General features: G+C 44.7%; 1 protein-coding gene and 1 long non-coding RNA gene across 5 annotated transcripts in view; one reads left to right on the plus strand and one right to left on the minus strand.

The window, feature by feature from the left end:
* The first annotated feature begins 36 nt into the window (after positions 1 to 36).
* LOC137563251 (uncharacterized) overlaps positions 37 to 21,910 on the plus strand; it is a 28,079-nt gene continuing 6,205 nt past the window's right edge. Inside the window, exon 1 of the long non-coding RNA XR_011030302.1 lies at positions 37 to 125. This is a non-coding gene — a long non-coding RNA (uncharacterized lncRNA). The remainder of the gene's footprint in view (positions 126 to 21,910) is intronic.
* Positions 20,118 to 21,910, minus strand: part of ATOSA (atos homolog A) — a 70,519-nt gene continuing 68,726 nt past the window's right edge. For all 4 annotated transcript variants that reach the window (XM_068275467.1, XM_068275468.1, XM_068275466.1 and 1 more), the window contains exon 12: positions 20,118 to 20,675. In XM_068275467.1, coding sequence (XP_068131568.1) covers positions 20,522 to 20,675 — 154 coding nt within the window. In that variant the 3' untranslated portion in view covers positions 20,118 to 20,521. The remainder of the gene's footprint in view (positions 20,676 to 21,910) is intronic.

A 21,910-nucleotide genomic window follows, 5' to 3' on the forward strand; every position in this document is an offset into this window, starting at 1 on the left:
CCTGCTGGCTGACGTCATCAGCTGCAAAGCATCAGGGGAATTGTAGTGTTTAGCATCGGCACTCAGTGACAGGAGTCACAGGACTGAATTGTGTGGAGAGAAAAGCAAAACTACTGAGCCATCATGTAAATACCTCACGACTTAGTTACTGATACCAGAAAGCATCAAAAGCAAAAAATACAGTTTTATAATTCAGGTCACATCAATTTAAATGATAGAAATAACATTTCTAGACTATTAAACACATTTTCAGTAGAAAAAGACATATTTACATATAACTGTACAGAAGTGTGAAAGAGGGTCAGATGAGGAAGAAAGATGGACAAGGTGATTTAGTTCCCATGGAGGGGCTGTTCTGAAAAAGGAACACATTAGCACAGACCAACTGGGATACTGGAGATGACTTAAGTCTGGGTAAATGTTTATATGCAGTGGTACAGTGTAGAGATGGGAAGTTCGGATCTTTTCAATGATTCGGATGATTCGAATCGGATCATTGATCCGAATCTCGGATCATTTCACTAGGGAAGCATTGGGGGGGGGGGGGGGGGGAGATCGAGATTACTGGCAGGACAGGACTTTTCCTGCAGTGGACAGACAGAGAAGGGGAGGGGGGGGGGGGGGGTGGACAGACAAGAGGAGGGGGGGGGGGGGTGGACGGACAGAGAAGGGGAGGGGGGTGGACAGATAGAAAAGGGGGGGTGGTGGACAGAGACGGGCAGGGAGTGAACAGAAGGGAGAAGGTGAACGAAGAGGGGTGAGCAGAGAGCAGAAATGTTTTTTTGCACACAATACCCAATTGCAATCATATGCTTTACATATATTTCACCCATATGTTCATCTGTATCCTCTGAATGCAAACATCCCACAGTGAAAGAAAGCATTCCCCTTTTCTCACCTGGAACACATCATAAATTTAGGGAGAAGATAAGCGCAGCTGTTTAGAGCAGTGCAGGAGGATCATATTGCACAGCAATCACAGTGCCTGTCCTGTCATTCATTCAGCCCAGCAGAGTTACTGAGCTGTGCTTCTCAGCCAAAAGTTTCCCATTTGTTCACAACTACAACAGACAGCCTATAATCAGCAGCACATTGCAGCCAGTATGTGTGCTCCACACATATCTGGCAGTGGCACCCATGTCTCCTCTCCCAACTACCTGTCCCTGCAAGGCGGGCTCCCCTCCAACTGAGCGATCCATCTCCGCTCTGCTTCCAAGACCCCGGTGCCCGCTGAGAGAGGGGGGCGTGCTGCTCCTGGCTCCACCCCTTTTGATCCGAATCTGTTCATTTTGATGATCCAGTTGATTCGACTCACAAAAGAGATTCGGATCAAAGATCCAAATCGTTCATGATCCGGACAACACTAGTACAGTGACCAGATTTTTCTGGGTCCAACCAGGGTGGGGGAAGGGGGATGGGGGTCGAGCACGCCGCGCCGAAAAATGGCCGTGGAGGTGTTCGCGGCGCGCCAAAAAATGGGCGTGGCCATGACATTGTATGAGCGGAACGTAACCGTAACCCCAAAGCAGCAAATATAGCCAACTATGACCATTAAAGAGTAACTTTTAGCCCCAAAAATGAAATTTAAATCTCTATTGCAATGTTTTATTTACTATTTAAGTGAGCCAAAAAGGCAATGCAGAAGTTAAAAATCAATCTATTTTTTTTACTATGTAGCCTTTTCCCCAAGCTCCGGACGCAAAGCCGCATATCAGATACTGATGAGCATGCAGAGCATGCCTATGTCTGCCCGACCCCCCTCTCCCCCCCAGGACCAGATGCCGATATATTCGCACCACAAACAGCTGACCGCTCTGACACGGAGAGAGAGCGGGAGCACTTCCAGCGCCGCCACTGCAGAGCAGCCGCCGCCGTGCATCTCTCTCACATGTGATTCTCTCACATGTGACTCGGCGGCGGCTGCTCTGCGGTGGCGGCGCTGGAAGTGCTCCCGCTCTCTCTCCGTGTCAGAGCGGTCAGCTGTTTGTGGTGCGAATATATCGGCACCTGGTCCTGGGGGGGAGAGGGGGGTCGGGCAGACATAGGCATGCTCTGCATGCTCATCAGTATCTGATATGCGGCTTTGCGTCCGGAGCTTGGGGAAAAGGCTACATAGTAAAAAAAATAGATTGATTTTTAACTTCTGCATTGCCTTTTTGGCTCACTTAAATAGTAAATAAAACATTGCAATAGAGATTTAAATTTCATTTTTAGGGCTAACAGTTACTCTTTAAATAATAAATGCAGAAACAGTTACCCCAGACACCAGAAAATAAACGCAATGTGGGCAGCATTTCAGCAGAAAATAAACGCAATGTGGCCAACATTTCAGCAGAAAACAAACGCAATTTGGGCAACATTTCAGCAGAAAACAAACGCAATTTGGGCAACATTTCAGCAAAAAACAAACGAAATTTGGTCAACATTTCAGCAGAAAACAAACGCAATTGGGCAACATTTCAGCAGAAAACAAATGCAATTTGGGCAACATTTTAGCAGAAAACAAACGCAATTTGGGCAACATTTCAGCAGAAAACAAACGCAATTTGGGCAACATTTCAGCAAAACACAAACGCAATTTGGGCAACATTTCAGCAAAAAACAAACGCAATTTGGGCAACATTCCAGCAGAAAACAAACGCAATTTGGGCAACATTTCAGCAGAAAACAAACGCAATTTGGGCAACATTTCAGCAGAAAATAAACGCAATTTGGGCAACATTCCAGCAGAAAACAAACGCAATGAGGGCAACATTTCAGCAGAAAACAAACGCAATTTGGGCAACATTTCAGCAAAACACAAACGCAACTTGGGCAACATTTCAGCAAAAAAACAAACACAATTTGGGCAACATTTCAGCAGAAAACAAACGTAATTTGGGCAACATTTCAGCAAAAAACAAACGCAATTTGGGCAACATTTCAGTAGATAACAAACGCAATTTGGGCAACATTTCAGCAGAAAATAAACGCAATTTGGGCAACATTCCAGCAGAAAACAAACGCAATGAGGGCAACATTTCAGCAGAAAACAAACGCAATTTGGGCAACATTTCAGCAAAACACAATCGCAACTTGGGCAACATTTCAGCAAAAAAACAAACGCAATTTGGGCAACATTTCAGCAGAAAACAAACGTAATTTGGGCAACATTTCAGCAAAAAACAAACGCAATTTGGGCAACATTTCAGTAGATAACAAACGCAATTTGGGCAACATTTCAGCAGAAAACAAACGCAATTTGGGCAACATTTCAGCAGAAAATATACGCAATTTGGGCAACATTTCAGTAAAAAATACACGCAACTTGGGTAACATTTCAGCAGAAAATACACGCAATTTGGGCAACATTTCATCCTGCAAAAAAAAATAATTTTCTCACCTGACAGAAGTCTCCTCACCTGGCCGGCCTCTGATGCGCAGCTCCCCCGGAGATCTTGCTCCTGCATATCTCTTGCCCTGAATGGAATAGCAGGGCTACAGGAAGATGGCGCCCAAAGTCCTGTACTGGAGACACAAATAGTCTCCAGTACAGGGCCTCGGACGCCATCTTCCCGTAGCCCTGTTCTGCCTGCCGGGCCCGGAAGACTATGCAGGCTGGAGCGAGGCTGTGGGCTATGAACTCTAATAGACGCCATGGCCAGTTAATGCAATGGACGGTGGCCAGAGTCCCAAGGCCGGGACGTCCCGTGGCTAAAAGTGGGACGTTTCCCGGAACATAGCACAGCCTGGGACAGGGGACCCCCGAATACTGGACGCGTCCCGGATAAAGCGGGACTTCTGGTCACCGTATGCAGTGGTGTAGCAATAGGGGTTGCAGAGGTAGCAACCGCATCGGGGCCAGAGGGGCCCCATGGGGCCCTTCCTCAACCAAAGTATTAGCTGTTTATTGGTCCTGTCCTGGTAATAATCACTTCTATAGATGCTCTGAATAGTAGTAATCATTAACAAACTTTCCCATCCCCTTCTTGCACCTCTAATACTGTGGATGACCTTGGCAGGTTTTGGTGCGCCACATCAAGTGTTACGTATAGAGTGCTTGGAAGGGGGCCCAATGTAAAACTTGCACCCGGCCACATAGCTCCATAGCTACGCCACTGTTTATATGCGTAGAGTCCCATTCCTATTACACTTTAAACATATTTCCACTCCCAGCCTGCAGACTTGTCAGTTTTTATTGTCTTGGAGTTGGACTTTTCCATTGACTTGTGATCTACAAGCATCAGGATTGGGGATACAGAACCTGATTACAAAAACCTTGCCACTGAATGTGATATGCTAGAGAGAAATCCTTTTTACATAGAACAAACCTAATGTTTGTTCTCAACCAAAACAAAGTAAACTTAAAGGCAATAAAAAGGAGATACTTGTCACTAAAGAGAGAAGTCTCTGAATGCTCCATAGGCTTCCCTGAACCTCCACGACACCTCCGCTGCCAGCCAAGACATTCTTTAAGGGAAGGAGGAGGAGCGGGGCCACCTTAACCCCCAAGCCCTAAGCAGTTGCAAGGTCTATTGTTACGCCCTTGTTTTAAGGTGTCCTATGATATCTGACCTACATGGTTTAGACTTGTTTTTAGTGTATGTGGACTGCAAAAATCTTTATGGAAGAAGCGTGTGTCAAAATAACATCTTTATGATGTGAAAGAAAAGGGAAGGTGGTCCATCAGACCAGGCCACCTTCCTCCATTAGTCCATTTAACAGTTTTTAACAGTTCATGTGCCCATTTGAGATACTTTTGGCAGTGGAACAGGGTAGTCTGACTGGTCTTTGGCTAGACCAGTCCAATACAAAGCAAGCTGGAATGTACTGTGCATTCTGACACCTTTTTCCCATAATCATTAGTAAGATTTTCAGCACTTGTGCTTCAGTAGATCTTTTGTGGAATTGAGCCAGGCAGTCTAGCCTTCACACCTCATTTACATTATGTACCTTGAGAACCCATGAACCTTTGGCCAGTCCTGCAATTGTCTTTTCTTGGTCCCGTTCTGGTAGATACTAACCACTGCATTTTATAGATGCTCTGATCTAGCCTAGCCATCGCTATTAGCTTTTGACCAAGTCACTCATATCCATACCCTAGGCACTTGGTTCTCAGCATATGGTATGCTTATTCCAGGGGTATTTGAACTTCTTATTTAATTCAAAGTATCAAGGAATGTTTGGAAATTATTTATAAACAATTAGAGAATACTCCTAACAAATATATGTATAAATGTCAATAGGGTACTTGAGATATCTGGACAACACAGTCATTAATAAAGGGAGATACATGTTGTAATAATGCTGATAAACAGTGCTCTAGCCAATTCTTAACTACAACACACCACTTTCATAAACTGACTGTTCACATATTGCTTAAAGTGTACCTGAAGCGATATGTGACGTGATGAGATAAACATAGGTACATATAATTCTAGCAATTCAATTCTTAAGAGGTAGCGCTCACAGTTTGCATCTACTATCCACTTAAATCCAATCCATAAAACAACATCTAGTATATTATATCCTAAAAAATGCCAATTGCACTCTCGACATAGCAGCAGCAGCCAGTGTGAACCAGTCCTCTCAATTCCACTTGCACCACTATTTCAACAAACAGCAATCCTTCCTTTTTCTTAGGTAGTTCAATGTTCGCTTCCCTCCAATATGAACAGGCCACCACCACACCCTTTTGTGGTTCACTCACTGCAATTTCTGACCCAATCTAGGGGTCTCAAGCGCCTTGGGACAGTTCCCGGGTCATCCCTCACCACTCAGGCAGTCTTTAGGTCCCTCTTCTTATTCTAATACTTGTCACTCGTCCACTTATGATGATCAACCTCAATAAAAATAGTGCACATAGCGTGATACTGCTAAAAAGTTTTATTACAATAAAATCGTTTTGCATTCACATGTCCCAAATCGTATATAAGGCGTAGAGTTTTACACAACGGGTTCTCCCCTGTATGTAGGCCAGCTGGCAGGTTTCCATATTCAGGCTTAATCACGTCACCTCCGCCGCGCTCGGTCGGTGCGTATGCTCCCGTGTAGTGTAGTGTCGTCATTGCCAGGGTTCCGTCCGCTGACACGTTGAACTCGCCTCCACATCAAGCTCTGCCCATCTTTTATAAAATTTACATATAATTCTAGCCCTAGTAAGAAGTCCCTTTCTGTTTTTCAATTCAGCATGAGTTAAACAACTGTTATTATTGAAAAATATCTTGTCAATAGCTTGTTTAATTCAGTCTGCTTTCCTGAAAAGTTAATAGAAGCTAAATGAGCTGAGAAACAATGAGATAAGATTCACTTTAATGTATCCCACCGTGTCACAAGTGCCATTTGTAGTAACATAATGTTATTCCCCTCACCTGTCAGTGGTTTTAAAGCGGGCCTGAACTTCCTCTTTGCTCTAAAAAATAAGCAACAGCATAATAACCTTTATAGAAAAACATTTACAGATAAACATTTATTTGTTGCAGCTCATAGAAATCCTGCAATAAATTTGCATTGTGTCTACTTCCTGGTTTTACGGAAGAAGACAAAGGCCTCGATTCATAAAAGAGCCTGCGAGCGGGGAAAGTGGAGCGGGGAAACACCGCTGTCGGTATTTCCGCCTTCAGGGTGGTAATTCATAAAAATGTTTCCTGTTGTGACAGGCGTGCGGAGATACTCCGCTGTAGGCAGGCGTTAGGCTGTCGGGAGACATGCGGAAGCCGGAGAAGCAGGCGGAATCCCTCCGTGCGGTGTTCTCTGCTGCAGCTGCTTGGGAGGTCTGTCCCATTCACTGCAACGGATTCCGCACGCTTCTCGCCACATCAGAGGTAGCGGTAATACCCGTCCGCATACCGCTACCTCTAATCTTTATGAATTGACATTTGTTACTTTTGCTGTGATAATCACCGCGCAAGGCGGTGATTGATCACTCTGCTCGTGGATGTCGGCTTTTCATGCGGAAAAAGCCTTTATGAATACATATTTTGCTGTGTGGTCGGTAAAGCGAGCGGCTTTCTGCATTTCCTCATGCGGAAATGCTTTATGAATCGAGGCCATAGGGTTAAAAAAGAAGAAAGACAAAGACTTATATTGAGCTTTTCTCCTGGCGGACTGAAAAGTTTGGCTAATCGGTGTATGTGGTTCATATCTTCTATATCAACTGTTGCCCAGGTGTTTGAAAATAAGTATCTATCATTTTTTAACATGGCTAACATATAAGCCACTGCTCCCTAAGGTGGAGTTCCTGCTCATTCCAGACAGTTTACATTGGCTCTTGAACTGGTCATGTGACTTTCTCCAAGTTGTGAAGTTTGTTCTAAAGCTGAACCAAAATCAAGCTACAATAAGTATGCAAAATTTATTTGCATTATTTTCATACTCAGCGACTCCATTTACGTATTATGTATAACTAGAAAATGTGGTGCAGCACATGGCCATTCAGGATAATGGCAATACATGAAAGGAAGCCCCTGGAGCAAGCGTTGCTAAGCGACGGGGGGCATGACCTGGGCGGGACAAAAGACGCCCAGAGGTAGAAGGATATAGGCCGCTGGCCGCCTCCAGAAAAAGGTGCGAAGGGGAGGCAGGCATAGGAACAGCCTGGTCGCTACAAAAGCAAGTTTGGGGGAGCTTCCTTTACATTCAAATCCTCTACTGGGTTTTTATGTTAATTTGGGCTATTTTATTACCATGTTGTCACAGCAAGGTTGGTGAGTCCCTGACAATGCCGGATGGACTGATTATGGCAGTGGCGGGACTAGCATCCCAGCTTGAAAGCTGTTGGTGTACCCACTGAGCTAGCAAAACTGTGGCTGGTGGCTGGTATGGTGGTCTTATTTGTGATTTCATGATATTAGGGGCATTTTCATGGACTTGTGTGATGAAAAGAGTATTACGCTTAAATTATTGTTTGTGTTGATTAATTCATTGTACCAATAAAGTTGTGGCCTTTTATTTCCAACGGTTTGTCACAGTCTTTTGTTGGTACAGGAGGCCGCTGAATGGGACCTGTCCAGGTTATGAATGTATGCTTACAGTCGCCTTTCATAGAAGAGGCATTGCCAGTCACTACCATATACTCCTTGGACTACAGGAACATGTTACTGTCTCACACTGTTCCTTCCTCCACTCCTTGAAGGCTTTCTTCACAAATACAATAAACATGGTAATAAGGCCAGCTATAGCCACAACTATTAGACTGCAAAATGAATTCCTATACTGTGAGTAAAAATAAACATGGAAAGATGACAGCACTAGTCTGTTGGGAGACATTAGTTCCATGATAAAGTAAAACTCCATGTATTGAGTTAAAATGTAACACAAGAGGCAAAAACCTTTAACCTTTGGTCCCATTGCATAGGACTGCTTTCTTCCAAACAAGGCTGCGTCCACACTGGAGATCTTCACTCTGGCGTCTCCAAGATGGCTGTAGTGTTCCTGCCCTTCTGGGCAGCAGCACTATGGGAAGATAATGGATGCTGCGTTATTGATACAGCATCTATCCAGTTACCAGTGTGGTTTATGGAAGCTTTGATGATGGATGGACCAGAAGACTCTCTGTCACTTGCCGAAAAGTAACAGCAGCACCAATTTTGAAGGAGCAGTGGGGACCAGAGGGACAATTATTGGAGAAGTAAGTATAACATTTTCTCCCCACAGGTTATTTTACTTTTTATTTTATTTTTTGCCTGGAGGACTTATAAAGTGGCTCTGTAGTGGGTCACTGCTTCCCTAATTTTCTGGTTGAAGTTGATGGATTGGATGTCTTTTTTCAACCAAACTATGCAACTCCCTCTGCAACATAACATGCTCTCTCTAAGATGGGTCTGCTGTGCCTTGGCGAGTATTGGGAGTTTGGTCAGACCTCCTGGTTCAGAAGCCAAGTCATGCTCCTGTTTGTCCTGCCACGCCCTCCTGTTTTGACCATGTCCCTCTAGACCACCTCTCGATGTCTATCCAAAGCTTCTGCGTCATAATTAAAGCCATGTGCTGATTCTGTGTTGTGTTCATTTTTGATAAATTTTGAAATTCTGATGCAGCAATTTTGTATTTGGGAGTGCTTATTGTTCAGTTCTGTAGGGAAGAAAGTCTTGTCCAACATGGACTCCTCTGAGACAGGATCTCAGGGCATTGACCAGGCCAGCAAGCTGATGGCAGGACTGGTCAGACACCTGGTCCATTGGCTACACTATACGTAGAAAATTTTGTTTCTGACCAGGTCCAGCATTACTTTCCACGCGCATAACGTTCTCCAGGATCCATAAGAAAGAATAAAAGCAAGACTAATAGTTTTAAGTCCTCTTTCAACAAGGGAGGCTGAATGCGGTGAATTGGCCGCCTGTCAGCTGCTCCTCTGCAGCGGCCTGGCGCTAGCGAGGGCTTGGTACAGACAGTAAAGTAGCGGCCATGCTCAGATGCAATGTTGCGGTTTTCTGCTGCCACTCAAGTACACAGTTCAGCCTCTATTGTGAAAGATGTCTTACTCTGCAATGAAGGACACATTTAGAGTCCTAAGAGAATCACTAACTTTATTTGTATAAATCGACCAGCCCACTGTTCTTTAAATGAGAAAATGTCCTTATATTTTGTTAGGGTGCTGGAATTTTCTAGCTCCCATATCCCATATTTATTTTCTGCCTCTCATTTCCTCTTCTTGAGGCTGAAAGATTATTTCTTATTTGCCTATATTCCTCCAAATGTGAAGGTATTTTTGTCTTGCTTCGTTTTTTAATTTCATTGTCTGTTTATGTTCTTCAGTTTATATCCTGTTATGTTTTCTGCCACACTTACTATCATCTGTTTAATACTCAACCAACATTCATCTGCAATTTGGTTCTGATTCAAGTTGTTTGATTTACAGCCAGTTCCTCTTGTTATGTTCTTGTACAGCAGATGTCTGAAGTTTTTCAGTCACACCTTTTTGTATGTATTCCCCCATGGATGCTGCATTTTAGCAATTTGCTGTCTCATCTCTACTCTTGCTAGATAACATGACAATTGGCCCTCACCTTGTATATGGACAACGCTCATTTCTGTAAATGTGTGTACACACCTTCGATGGATGTCGCCCGTCTTGGACGACATCGCTGGTCTGCACAGAGGTGAGTCAGCTGTTAGCTGACGACATGTACTGTGTAGAGGGGCAGAAGGACGATGTGTACAAGAAGATCGGCCTTCACTAGGGGTGAGTTGATCCACCAGGCGGATTGCTTGCAGATTGGGGTTCACAACCCTCTCTACACATGCCTGATTATTAATTGAGGCAGTTGTTATCGGCCGCCTCAGCTGACTTTAATCAAATGTGTGTAGAGGCTTAAAGCGGAAAGAAACCCAGCATTCCTTCTTTGCTCTAAAAAATTATTTACAGCATATTATATACTACCACCATTTTTTTTAGTAGAACAGCATTCAATCAGTTGAACACAGAGCTTGAAAGTTCAGTGCAGAGAAATCTGGATGCATCTGAAGTGTAGATAATGTTATCTTGTGTTTACTTAATTGTATTAAGTGAGGAATGTGACACATTCTCTGACTGTGCAGAAGCTCCTGGACACAGAGAGACACTGAAAGGATTTCTGCCTTCAATACAACATGAATAAAACCAGTTATGAATAAAATGCAAAGGCAGCTCTCAAAGCAAAAAACTGTACTTTTGGGAATTTGTCATTTCTAAATGAATAATAATACTTATGCGCAAATGCAAATATAACCGTATGGCATATAAAAAGTAGGAAAGCATGTTTTTATTGAATATTATGTCCAGGTTTTATACCGCTTTAAGGCCTCCTTTCCATGGACTGTTGATAGGCAGTGAAATGCCTCTCAAACTCTCTCAACTGCTCACTGCTGTCTAGTAACTGCTTGTTGCTGCATGATAACTGCTCACTGCTGCCTGGTAACTGCTTGCTGAGCACACAGCTCAACAGTCCGTGGAAAGGAGGCAGATGGGCAGCTGACAAGTGGTGAACTCACCGCCTGTCAGCTGATCTCCTTTACCGGCCAGACGCTTGTTAACACTCGCTAGACAGGCTGGTAAATTTCACACCTTACTTTAGAAATCACTACAGATTATCTATGCAACATGGAGACTATCACAAATCATCTGTAGGGTGTGTCTTTCATGCTTCATTTCATATTGATTGGTTCCAACCCTACAACAGCTGGCCTTGTTTTCCACTGTTACTTAGCTCACCTGTTCCTCTCCAATGCACTGAGGATGGTCAACGAAATGCAAATAATTTGGAGTTTCTACAATTTTATAGAAATGTATGCATCTTGTAAATGGACCAATCAAGTTACACCTTCGCAAAGCAAGGCTTTTTGGTGCCTAATTCGCGAAGTGGTACGCCAAAGCTTGGCACGGCTGTAACAGTGATGGCATAGTCCATGCCCCGCGCATAAGTAATTTGGGGATTCTTCTCCCTCCAAGTTATGATGACTCAGAGGAAGAATAGCTAACACACACACCCCCCCACCCACATTTGTGCGGCAGCAGGGTGAGGCGGCTCACCTTGTGCCAAAAAGTACAGCCACCGAAAATCAATGTATGCCACCTTCGTGAGATGCAGTTGGTTAGTTTCAAGCTGCAAAATTTGCTAAAACATTTAGCATCAACTCAAAATGATTTGCATCTCACTGACCATCCAATTCACTACTTGCAAAACTGCTATTTCTTCTTGGTATTTTCTTTAACTCAGTTGCAGTGTCTTCCGTGTTTCCCAATTCTTCCATAGTCTGTACATTCCAAGAATTAGATTTGAAATCAAAACCCATTTTTTAATCCTACTAATTTGCTTAGCTAGCTGTTGCAAGATCCCTTCTGGTTTCATCTGGGCCTGTATACACCATATTTTTGGGAATATAAGGTGCTCCTGACTATAAGATGTACCTAGGTTTAGAGGGAAAAAAACAGGTGAGGGGGAACTAAACCTGGTGCGTCTATAGTGCAGGGGCGTGTATTCAAGTATACCAGCACTCCAAAAAATGTTCCAAAAAATCATGCTCTTTTTATTGAGCTGACATATCCACAAAAAAACAACAACACACGCCTTGAGAAAGGGGGACCCTGCGAGGCCCCAGAAACAATTGTCGGCCATTTTTTTTGTGGATATGTCAGCTCAATAAAAAGAGCTTGATTTTTTGGAAAATGTTCTGGAGTGCTGGTATACTTGAATACAGACTTGCTCGGTGGTTTGCCTATACCCCAATACCAAGCACCCAATCTCAGATGGTGTGCCCAGCCACAACTTCCTATACTGTATAGTGTAGGGGCGTCATATGGACCTTTTCCCCTCCCCCCAAGCTGTATCTAAGCTACTCTAAACTACACTGCCCTGCTACACAACACTAACAACATTTACACTGCACTACACTACAGTACACTAACCCCTGCTGCCCTACCAGCTAAGGTACACTGCACTACACTAACACTTTAGTACAGTACACTCTGACTTAACTTGATCCTGCTGCTGCGCTCCTCCTCTCTCTCTCTCTCTCTCTCTCTCTCTCTCTCTCTCTCTCTCTCTCAGGTTCTGCTGATAAAAGGGCCTCTCTTCCTGTGGAGCTGTGGATATGGCTATACACTGCGGCTGCCTGCCGCTATACAGTTAGAGGTCCTTCATACCGCGTGGCCTCTGCATTGGTTCTGTAACTGTGACACCAGGGGCGCATGTCACGCATGATCCCGGTGCACAAGTGCCACTGGTGTTACAGTAACAGAACCAATACAGAGGCGGCCACGCAGAGTGGAGGACCCTGAGCTGAATAGCAGCAGGGAAGAGAAGTGTGGCGGTAGGATCAGGTAAGTGCTACCCTGCACATCATTTGACTGTATATTTTGAATATAAGAAACACCCACATAAAATTGTATGGGCATTGAGTTGACATGAATTATTCTGCAACGCAACTGATGAAGTGTGAATGAAGCCTTATTGCAATAAGGGCTTGACCACACTGACGCTGCACTGTTGGAATTTCAGCTATGTGTCTCAGGGTGCAATGTGCAGGATCATCAGACATTGCCAGTACTGTTTGATGGGCACGCTGATGTGCTGTGCATGCATTTCAAGTGCAATACAGACTGTACCATTCAATATAGTTGAATAGGGCGGTGCTACAACACACAGCCACCTATGTTGCAAACCCCTTCCAATTTAACATACTGGAGTTCCCCGGTAAAGCTCCCTGCACACTGCAAATCTGTTTTGCGATTCCGATTTCCATTTCCGATTTTCCCTGAATACATTCAACAGAAAAACGGATCAAAAAATGCAGCATGCAGTAAAGATTAAAAATCGGAATCAGATGTAAAAAACGATTAAAAAGCAGAATCGGAATCGCATGCAGTGTGCAGGGAGCCTAACACATGTATCCACTTTTAAAAGCATATAACGTACCCGCTTCCGGAGCAGCAGTCTCTGGCCCCTATTTTGTCTGCAAATGGGGCTCACCGATGTCACGCCGCACGGACCAATCTCTCTCCTGTCACTGAAGCCCGCTTGCTCCGCTGTCACTGTGACAACAGAGCTCTGTGAGTCATCAGGAGCCAAATTCATTGGCTCCTGAACCTGTGATCACTGTAAGCCATTTACAGGGTCAAGAGCCAATGTAATCGGCTCCTGACCACCTCCTCCGGCAATGGCAGCCTATCTGTCCCTCACCACAGCTCCGCTCCCAGCCGGTGTCCCCTCCATTGCAGATGCCGACCGACATCTTCTGCAACCACGCTCACGTGGCCTGGAGCGGTCTGCGCAGGAGCAGAAGTACTCCACCTATGCAATACACCACCGGCTTCGGGAGTGCAACCGCACAGGTGCAGAAGATGCCCGACTTGCCGAGGTCGGCATCTGAAACAGAGGGGACCCCGGGACGAGCATTGTAATAACAGCGCAGGAAATTTGGGTGCAGCCGGCGCAACCATAGACCGTAATAGGAATTTCGGCTATAGCGATGCACAGCGAGTAACTTCGGCGCAGTCAGAAGACTAAGCTTAAGTTACTTTTAAAAAACTAATACGGCCGGCAGCAATAGCTGGTGGCCAGATTACATAATTCCCCACCATCTACGTCAACCTGGAGGGGAAATAGTAATTAACGCTGCCGGGACTTGTGCATGAGCAAGGTAAGCCATATATCGGCTATATCCTGCGCCCAAGTCTCCCAGCGGCTATTTCATAGGTACGCACCCCGGAACACCGGCTGGGAGCGGAGCTGCAGCGAGGGACAGCTGCCAGGGGTTGAAGGAAGCCCCAGGTAAGTAGAACCTTCCCTTTAAGAATACAAGTTTGCTTTTAAATAATCCTTTTTATTTTGAGTCTTTTTAGTTTTCTGTATTTTCTTGCAGTGTTCTGAAAATTACATTTTAGATTTGGAGAAACTGCTGTGGCAACCACAGTGTTCTATACTATCATTATTAAGCCAAAGCTATGATTATATCAATACCTGCTAGAGCCTGTTTGCGTAATGAATATTTACATAGATAGCTTCCTCTATTACCTGAAAATTTGGCATTGCCTTGGACTGTACACATTACACATAAAATGCAGCCTATAAAAGCAGGAGTGCTTTATATGCTCATGCATTTCCTCTATCTGCAGAATAGTATGACAGCCTTTTCAGCCGGTATCAACATGCTTTTACTTTGCATTTTGTCATTCCTGTATGTTTGGACATACAGTCTAAGTACATACATTTGTCACTGACACATGGGGCTCTTCACAATAAGCAGTTTGGTGAAATAACTCATGCGGTATTTTACACTGTTTTCCAAATTCACAAAAGTTTATCCCCTTGAGGCAGAAGTCCGGTAATTTACTGAACAAACATGCCTCAATTCACTCAGGCCTGGTGCACACCAGAGGAGTTTTTCTGAGCGTTTTGAGTTTTTAAATCTGCTGCTAATGTTATCCTATGTGTCTGTGCACAGTGGAGCAATGAGGTTTTTTAAAAAAAAACCCATAGCATTACATTGGGAAGAGCTTTTAGAGGTTTCAAAAGCTCTTCCCAATGTAATGCTTTGGGGTTTTTTACAAAACCTCATTGCTCCAGTGTGCACAGACACATAGGATAACATTAGCAGCAGATTTAAAACCGCAAAACGCTCAGAAAAACTCATCTGGTGTGCACCAGGCCTAAGGCCTCGTTCACATCTGCTGCGCTGAAAAATGTGTTAAAGCGCGTGGTAAAAAAAAACACTTCAGTGCGCGTTTCTGTGCGTTGCGCTGCGCTTCTTTAAAGCACATTTTGCTTACTGTAGCAGCAGCAGTTGTCAATAAAACTTTGTTTTTGTATGTAAATTTATTTTTTTCTCCAATTAGGGGTAAAAAAACGCATGCGCTTCTGTGCGCTAAAAAAGCGCACCCATTCACTTGCATTGATGTGCGCTTTACAGCTCAGCGCACAGAAATGCATGCAACACTACATTTTTGTAACGCTGCTCAGCGCAGCGCATAGATGTGAACCAGCTACATTTAGTTACATGGGAAAATCAATACCTTGCTGATCGCACAGGGCAGTGCGCTGTGAAAAGCGCACAGAAACGGCCCTGATGTGAACGAGGCTTAACCACTTGCCGACCGCGCACTCATACCACGCGTCGGCAAAGTGGCAGCTGCAGGACCAGCGACGCAGTTCTGCGTCGCCGGCTGCAGGCTGATTAATTAGGAAGCAGCCGCTCGCGCGAGCGGCTGCTTCCTGTCACTTTACGGCGGGGGGCTCCGTGAATAGCCTGCGGGCCGCCGATCGCGGCTCGCAGGCTAAATGTAAACACAAGCGGAAATACTCCGCTTTGTTTACATTTTTACAACGCTGCTAACAGTAGCAGCGTTGTACCAGATCAGCGATCCCCAGCCAATCAGCGGCCGGGGATCGCTGTCACATGACAGGCAGGAGCCTGTTAGAGGCTGCACAGGACAGATCCGTTCCTGTGCAGCCTCGGATCTCCGGGGAAGGGAGGGAGGAGAGGGAGGGGGGGGGGGGAATTTGGCCGCGAAGGGGGGCTTTGAGGTGCCCCCCCCCCCCCCCCCGCAACACCCAGGCAGGCAGGAGCGATCAGACCCCCCCAGCACATCATCCCCCTAGTGGGGAAAAAAGGGGGGGCGATCTGGTCACTCTGCCTGGTGTTTGATCTGTGCTGGGGGCTGCACAGCCCACCCAGCACAGATCAGCTAAAACAGCGCTGGTCCTTAAGGGTGGGGGGGTTAAGTGGGTGCGTAAGTGGTTAAAGAGACTCTGAAGCGAGAATAAATCTCGCTTCAGAGCTCATAGTTAGCAGGGGCATGTGTGCCCCTGCTAAACCGCCGCTATCCCGCGGCTAAACGAGGGTCCCTGACCCCCCGAAATCTCCTCCGAGCAGCGGGGGATCTCTTCCGGATTGAGGCAGGGCTAACCGCCGCAGCCCTGCCCCACGCGCGTCTGTCAGCGCGTATCTCCGCCTCTCCCCGGCCCCTCTCAGTCTTCCTTCACTGAGAGGGGCAGGGGAGAGGCGGCGATGCGCCGCTGATAGACGCGACTGGAGGCAGGGCTGCAGCAGTTAGCCCTGCCTCTAGGAGCAGCAAAATCTACGACCAATTTGGTCGTTGATTTTGCGGGGGGGGGGGGGGGGTTTGGGGGTGAAGGTGAAGGGACCCCCGTTTAGCTTACTGTGAGCTCTGAAGCAAGAATTATTCTCGCTTCAGTGTCTCTAAGTCCTGGTTGGTAAGTGTCACATACCAGCCTTCTAGCAGGGCAGCAGGCAGGCAGGGAGAATGTTTCTTAATTTGTACAGCACCATGGAAAGTGTTTGCGCTTTATAAATTATTATTAACTAGAGATTAAGCCCGCCAATTTAAAACAGGCACTAGGGCTCAGCCGTAATCCCCCTCACCACCACCTAGCCCAGCATGCAAGCCGCACTCCCCTAGCACCTGTCCTCCTGCTCTCCAATGTCCGCCCGTGTGCCACACATGCTCAGTAGGGCAAACGCACAGACACAGGGACAGGAGAGGACGCAGGGACACGGGGTTTATATAGGAGGATAGGATAATAATAATCAACATGCTCAGGGAGTCTGCAGGAGCTGCTGTTACTGCTAGAACTTTTTCAGGAGTGTCAAAGCATTGATAACATTTGTACCCATATGCCTGTGGATGTTCTCATTCTTCCAGGTCATGTTGCATCCACAAGGAAGATACATTTTCTTTTTGTATCCTTGAAAATGTTTTACCACCAATCATGTGGCTTCATCAGTTTAAAGGAAGCAAAGGAATACCCAGGACTTTTAACATATGGTTAATATGGATGAAGAAGCTAGGGGGACAAAGGAAGGCCCTACTGCTGCAACGTCAATGGTAGTGTCAACAATCCCCAAAAGAGGTCAGTTGTTCATCATCCAGCACGATGGATCACTAATGACCACCTCAACGTCCGGGGACAACTTTCAACTGAGAAAATCTCAAATGATCGTTTTGGCCAAGGAAAATGTAAAGTGTGTACATAGCTTTTGTACTTACATGGACCTAGAAAAACGTTTTTACATTAAATGGGGTTTAAGGGCATATTCACACTTAGGCAATCAGTGGGCATTTACAGTTGAACCCCGGCGATTGCTAACACTTTTTAAAGCGTTATCGCAATATAAACCATATGGCAGTGACCTCATAGCCGCGATCACCGGTGATTTGCAATTAGCACTGAACGCAAAACGTGCTACATGCAGCATTTTTTAGCTTTTATTTAGCGATCACAATTTCAATCGCGATTGCTCAAAAATGTCCAGTGATTTTTACATGTTAATCGCGAAAAAAATCACAGTTGCAAAACACTATTGCTTAGCCCTAGCATTATGCGATATCAAGTGTGAATGGGCCCTCAATGGAACCTAAAGTGAGCGGAATATGGAGGCAGTTATATTTATTTCCTTATAAACAATACCAGTTGCCTGGCAGTTCTGCTGATCTCTTAAGTTGCAGTAGTGTCTGAATCACATACCTGAAACAAGCTTGCAGCTTGTCATATCTTAGTCAGAAACCCCTGATCTGCATGTTTGTCCAGGGTCTATGGATAGCCAGGCAATGTTTATTCTTTAAAGTGGGATTGTCACCATAAAAATCAAATTTCAACAGCAACTGGTCTGAGTGTATTAAGTGATGAAGATGCTAATCCTGCATTCAAAACGTTTTCTGCTCTTATGGTTTGGAGTTAATCACATACCTTATGAGCACTGGCCATTTATTTGCCATTGCCAAACAGTTGCATGCTGACCCATTATGTAGAGGTTATTCAATGCCAACACTTCCCCACTCTGTTGGTGTAGTATCTACACTTATACAAATCTGGAACGTCAACATTCATCTTAAAGGACAACTGAAGTGAGAAGTGTATGGAGGCTGCCATATTTATTTCCTTTTAAGCAATACCAGTTACCCGGCTGTCCTGCTGATCTATTTAGCTACAGAAGTGTCTGAATAACACCAGAAACAAGCATGTAGCTAATCTTGTCAGATCTGACAATGTCAGAAACACCTGATCTGCTGCATGCTTGTCCTGGGGCTATGGCTAAAAGTATGAGAGGTGGAGGATCTGCAGGATAGCCAGGCAACTGGTATTGCTTGAGGGCTCGTTTCCAGTATAGCGAATCCGCATGCGTTGTCCGCATGCGGATTCGCACAGCCAATGTAAGTGGATGGGCCTGTTTCCACTTGTGCGTTGTGCGGAGCGTTTTTGTGTGCGGGGGAAAATCTGCATAGCAGAGCAGTCAGAATTCGCTCTCCACACACCGCTATGCGAATCGCATTCAATGTATTTAATAGGGAAATCGCATGCGGTTTTGACATACGTTTTTTCCGCGATTTCGCATAGGAAGTAATGTTAATTGACACAGGCAGTGACATGGTTAAAAATCGCATACCTACTACCCTATGCGAAATTGCGGGAAAAAAACGCATGCAAAATTGCACCCGCATGCGATTTCGTCCGCTGTGATTTGACGATTTTGCAACGCTATAGTGGAAACGAGCCCTTAAAGGTAATAAATATGGCAGCCTCCATATCCATGCCTTATCAGTCTATACCGGATTGCAATTACATAGTCACAAGACTGCAGCAGGAGAGGGAACACCCAGAACTCAAAGGTGGATAGAGATGGTGTCAGAAATGATGACAGGTTCTAGCAGTCAACCACACAAAAATATTTTCCTCTCACTCACGGACTATAAACCAAAATAACTAGACAAACAAAGTATGTAATTTGTTTAAACTAGCTGTAGACATTAGATAATGGTTGAGGCACATCCTAATTAAACAAATGTCCTATTGATAAGGACAGTAACTGCAGTAGCCAACACTGACCCAGTCATGTACAACAGATGAGACATTCAGTACACCTGCTGAGACTGTATCCCTTCTGTTTTTACAGTCAGCTCATGCAGCAGATCCAGTTATGTGAAACATGGGGAAGAGGGGGGAATCTTAACAGCGTGTGCTATTGCAGAAGAGAGACAGGCTGATTTCAGAGACCAGATGATCATCAGTGGCTTCTTTTCAGAAATCAAAGACTATTCCTGCCTGAGGCATGGTGGATGCCTTCTAGTTCCTTCACTGCTGCCATTTTCTCGTGTCATAGCTGGTTACAATCATATGATGTGCTGTTCGCATTGCAAATTTCAGCATTGTGGAGCGTTTCCTCCTAGCAGTCTGTCTAAGCATGTATGTGAAATAAACCCTGATTGGTCTTCAGTGATCACATGCCTCAGAAGGGATTTGTACCTGGGCCTATTTTAATGACAAGCAAGGATTCAGGATACTAAATTGGCACAAAACATTACAGTAACCCCATTTCATAATATATGTCAGCTGCAATATTATCGAGCAACTTACCCATATTTCAAAAATACAATCCATAGACACAGAACATTTATATTGCGCTTTGCTCCTGGCGGACTCAAAGTGGCAGAGCTGCAGCCACTAGGATATACTCTATAGACAGTAGCAGTGTAAGGGAGACTTGCCCAAGGTCTCCTACTGAATATGTGCTGGTTTACTGAACAGGCAGAGCCAAGATACAAACCCAGGTCTCCTGTGTCAGAGGCAGAGCCCTTAACCATTACACTATCTAACTATTAACCATTATATGCAATCTAATAAGGCAAAAATAAATCGCACACTGAATTAAAGATTTGTATATATTTTAGATTTCAATATTACTGTCAAAAATACATTGTATGATTTTACATAGGCTTTGTGCTACATTAGAACACAGACCAACAATCACTGTGTAGTAACTGAAACATTAAATATTAAATTAACAAAATAAAATGTGTAAACACTAAACTAACAGGGAGGATGGCTAATGCAGCACACACCTAATCAAGTTGCATTATAGTAAAAAAAAAAAAAATAATAATAATAATTAGGACTTTCTATTCATTTCCAGTCTACATGAAATACACAGAACATATTGAGGAAAACCCCTGGAGCTGGTCCATGTCTTTTGTTCAGTCAGACCAAAGTCTCAGTTCAATATGTAAGCAAGCCTTGTTTAATGCTGCTGAAGATCTTTAGCTGTGGTTTGCTCAGCATTTGGGTGAAAACTGAGGGTTTGTTGGAGTTTCTGTGTAGGATTTCAGTTCATATGCTGCTCCGCTGTCAACTTCCATAGACTTCCTAGAGAAGAGGAGCCGCACATCTCTGTGGAGGTAGATCTTTCCTGTCTTGGAACTTTGGAACCTAAAGGAGATATTAATAGTTAGAAGAGGCAGATCTATGTTGCTTATTGCTATTAATCTAGAGCAGTGATGCAGAAGCACAAGTCAGTAAAAATCATCCATTCCAATCTACAGGCTACTAACAATTTTCAAAAACCGACGACAAGTCCTCTCTTTTTTTGCAGCCATGTTAACAGAACTCTAGTGTTGCCGTGAGAGAATAGAGAACCTCCTACCTCACTGCAGAAGTAGTTGTCTGAACAGAGCAAGAGCCTTTGTTACTCATTGTTAATGCATCGATTAATCCATTGACTGGCAGCAAAGTTTGACACCCCATCAGCCCATTTCTGTAAGAACCACTTGGGCAGATTAGTCAAAGCCTGTGCAAGGAGAAATTAAGTAAATCTGTACCAAAATAGGTGCAAAAGTGGAACGTTTTCCTTAATCTGGCAATCTGCACCATTTCTACTCCAGTTTTCTTGTGCTTGTTTTGATAAATGAGCCCCAGTGGTTTTTTAACCGCTTCCTGACCACAGTAATTAAATCTACACCTTGTTTGGGACCCGTTATCCCTGCCAGGGGATAGATTTACATTCATGCCGCCCGCTCCCACCAGGATTGCCAAACGGTAGCAGAAAAGTGCCCCAAATAGGTACTTACCCCCCAAATAGGTACAATATGTACTTAGAAGGAAGCCTCTGGATAATCCAAAGGCTTACTCTGTCCTCCTGCCTCCACTGGTCCAGCGCTGGATCCCCTCGAACCTCTTTCGACAAGGGCTTGCTGGCTTCTTGTCCATGAACAAGCGCAGCTGCACTGCACCAGATGCCGTGCGTCAGTGCAGTAGCAAGAAGCTGATTGGCTCTGATTTTTCAGCTGAGCCCGAACGGCTCTTTGCTACCGTGCAAAGCATCCTGAACAGTACGGCTGCACTCATTCACGGACAGGAACACTGCCACAAACGGCACACAATTTTTAACCCAGCACTCCCTCAGCTAGGGCTGCCGCCTCATCCCTGCAATACTGGACACACACAGCTATTTGTGATTAGTCTGACTGCTGTAGCTGTATTTCATCAGACATAAAACGTGTGCAGTTCATTTATCTATCGGGCTAAGGTTAGTGTTAGGTGAGGGTTTCTTGCAGCGCATTACAAAAATAAATAAATAAATAAAGCGAATATGAAACTAACTCTTACCATGTGTCTGCCCCAGCCTTTACAGGGGAACTTCCTGGAGTGTCAATGGATGGGGCATT

This window comes from Hyperolius riggenbachi, chromosome 3, assembly GCF_040937935.1.
Source record: "Hyperolius riggenbachi isolate aHypRig1 chromosome 3, aHypRig1.pri, whole genome shotgun sequence".
In the NCBI taxonomy this organism is placed as follows: domain Eukaryota; kingdom Metazoa; phylum Chordata; class Amphibia; order Anura; family Hyperoliidae; genus Hyperolius; species Hyperolius riggenbachi.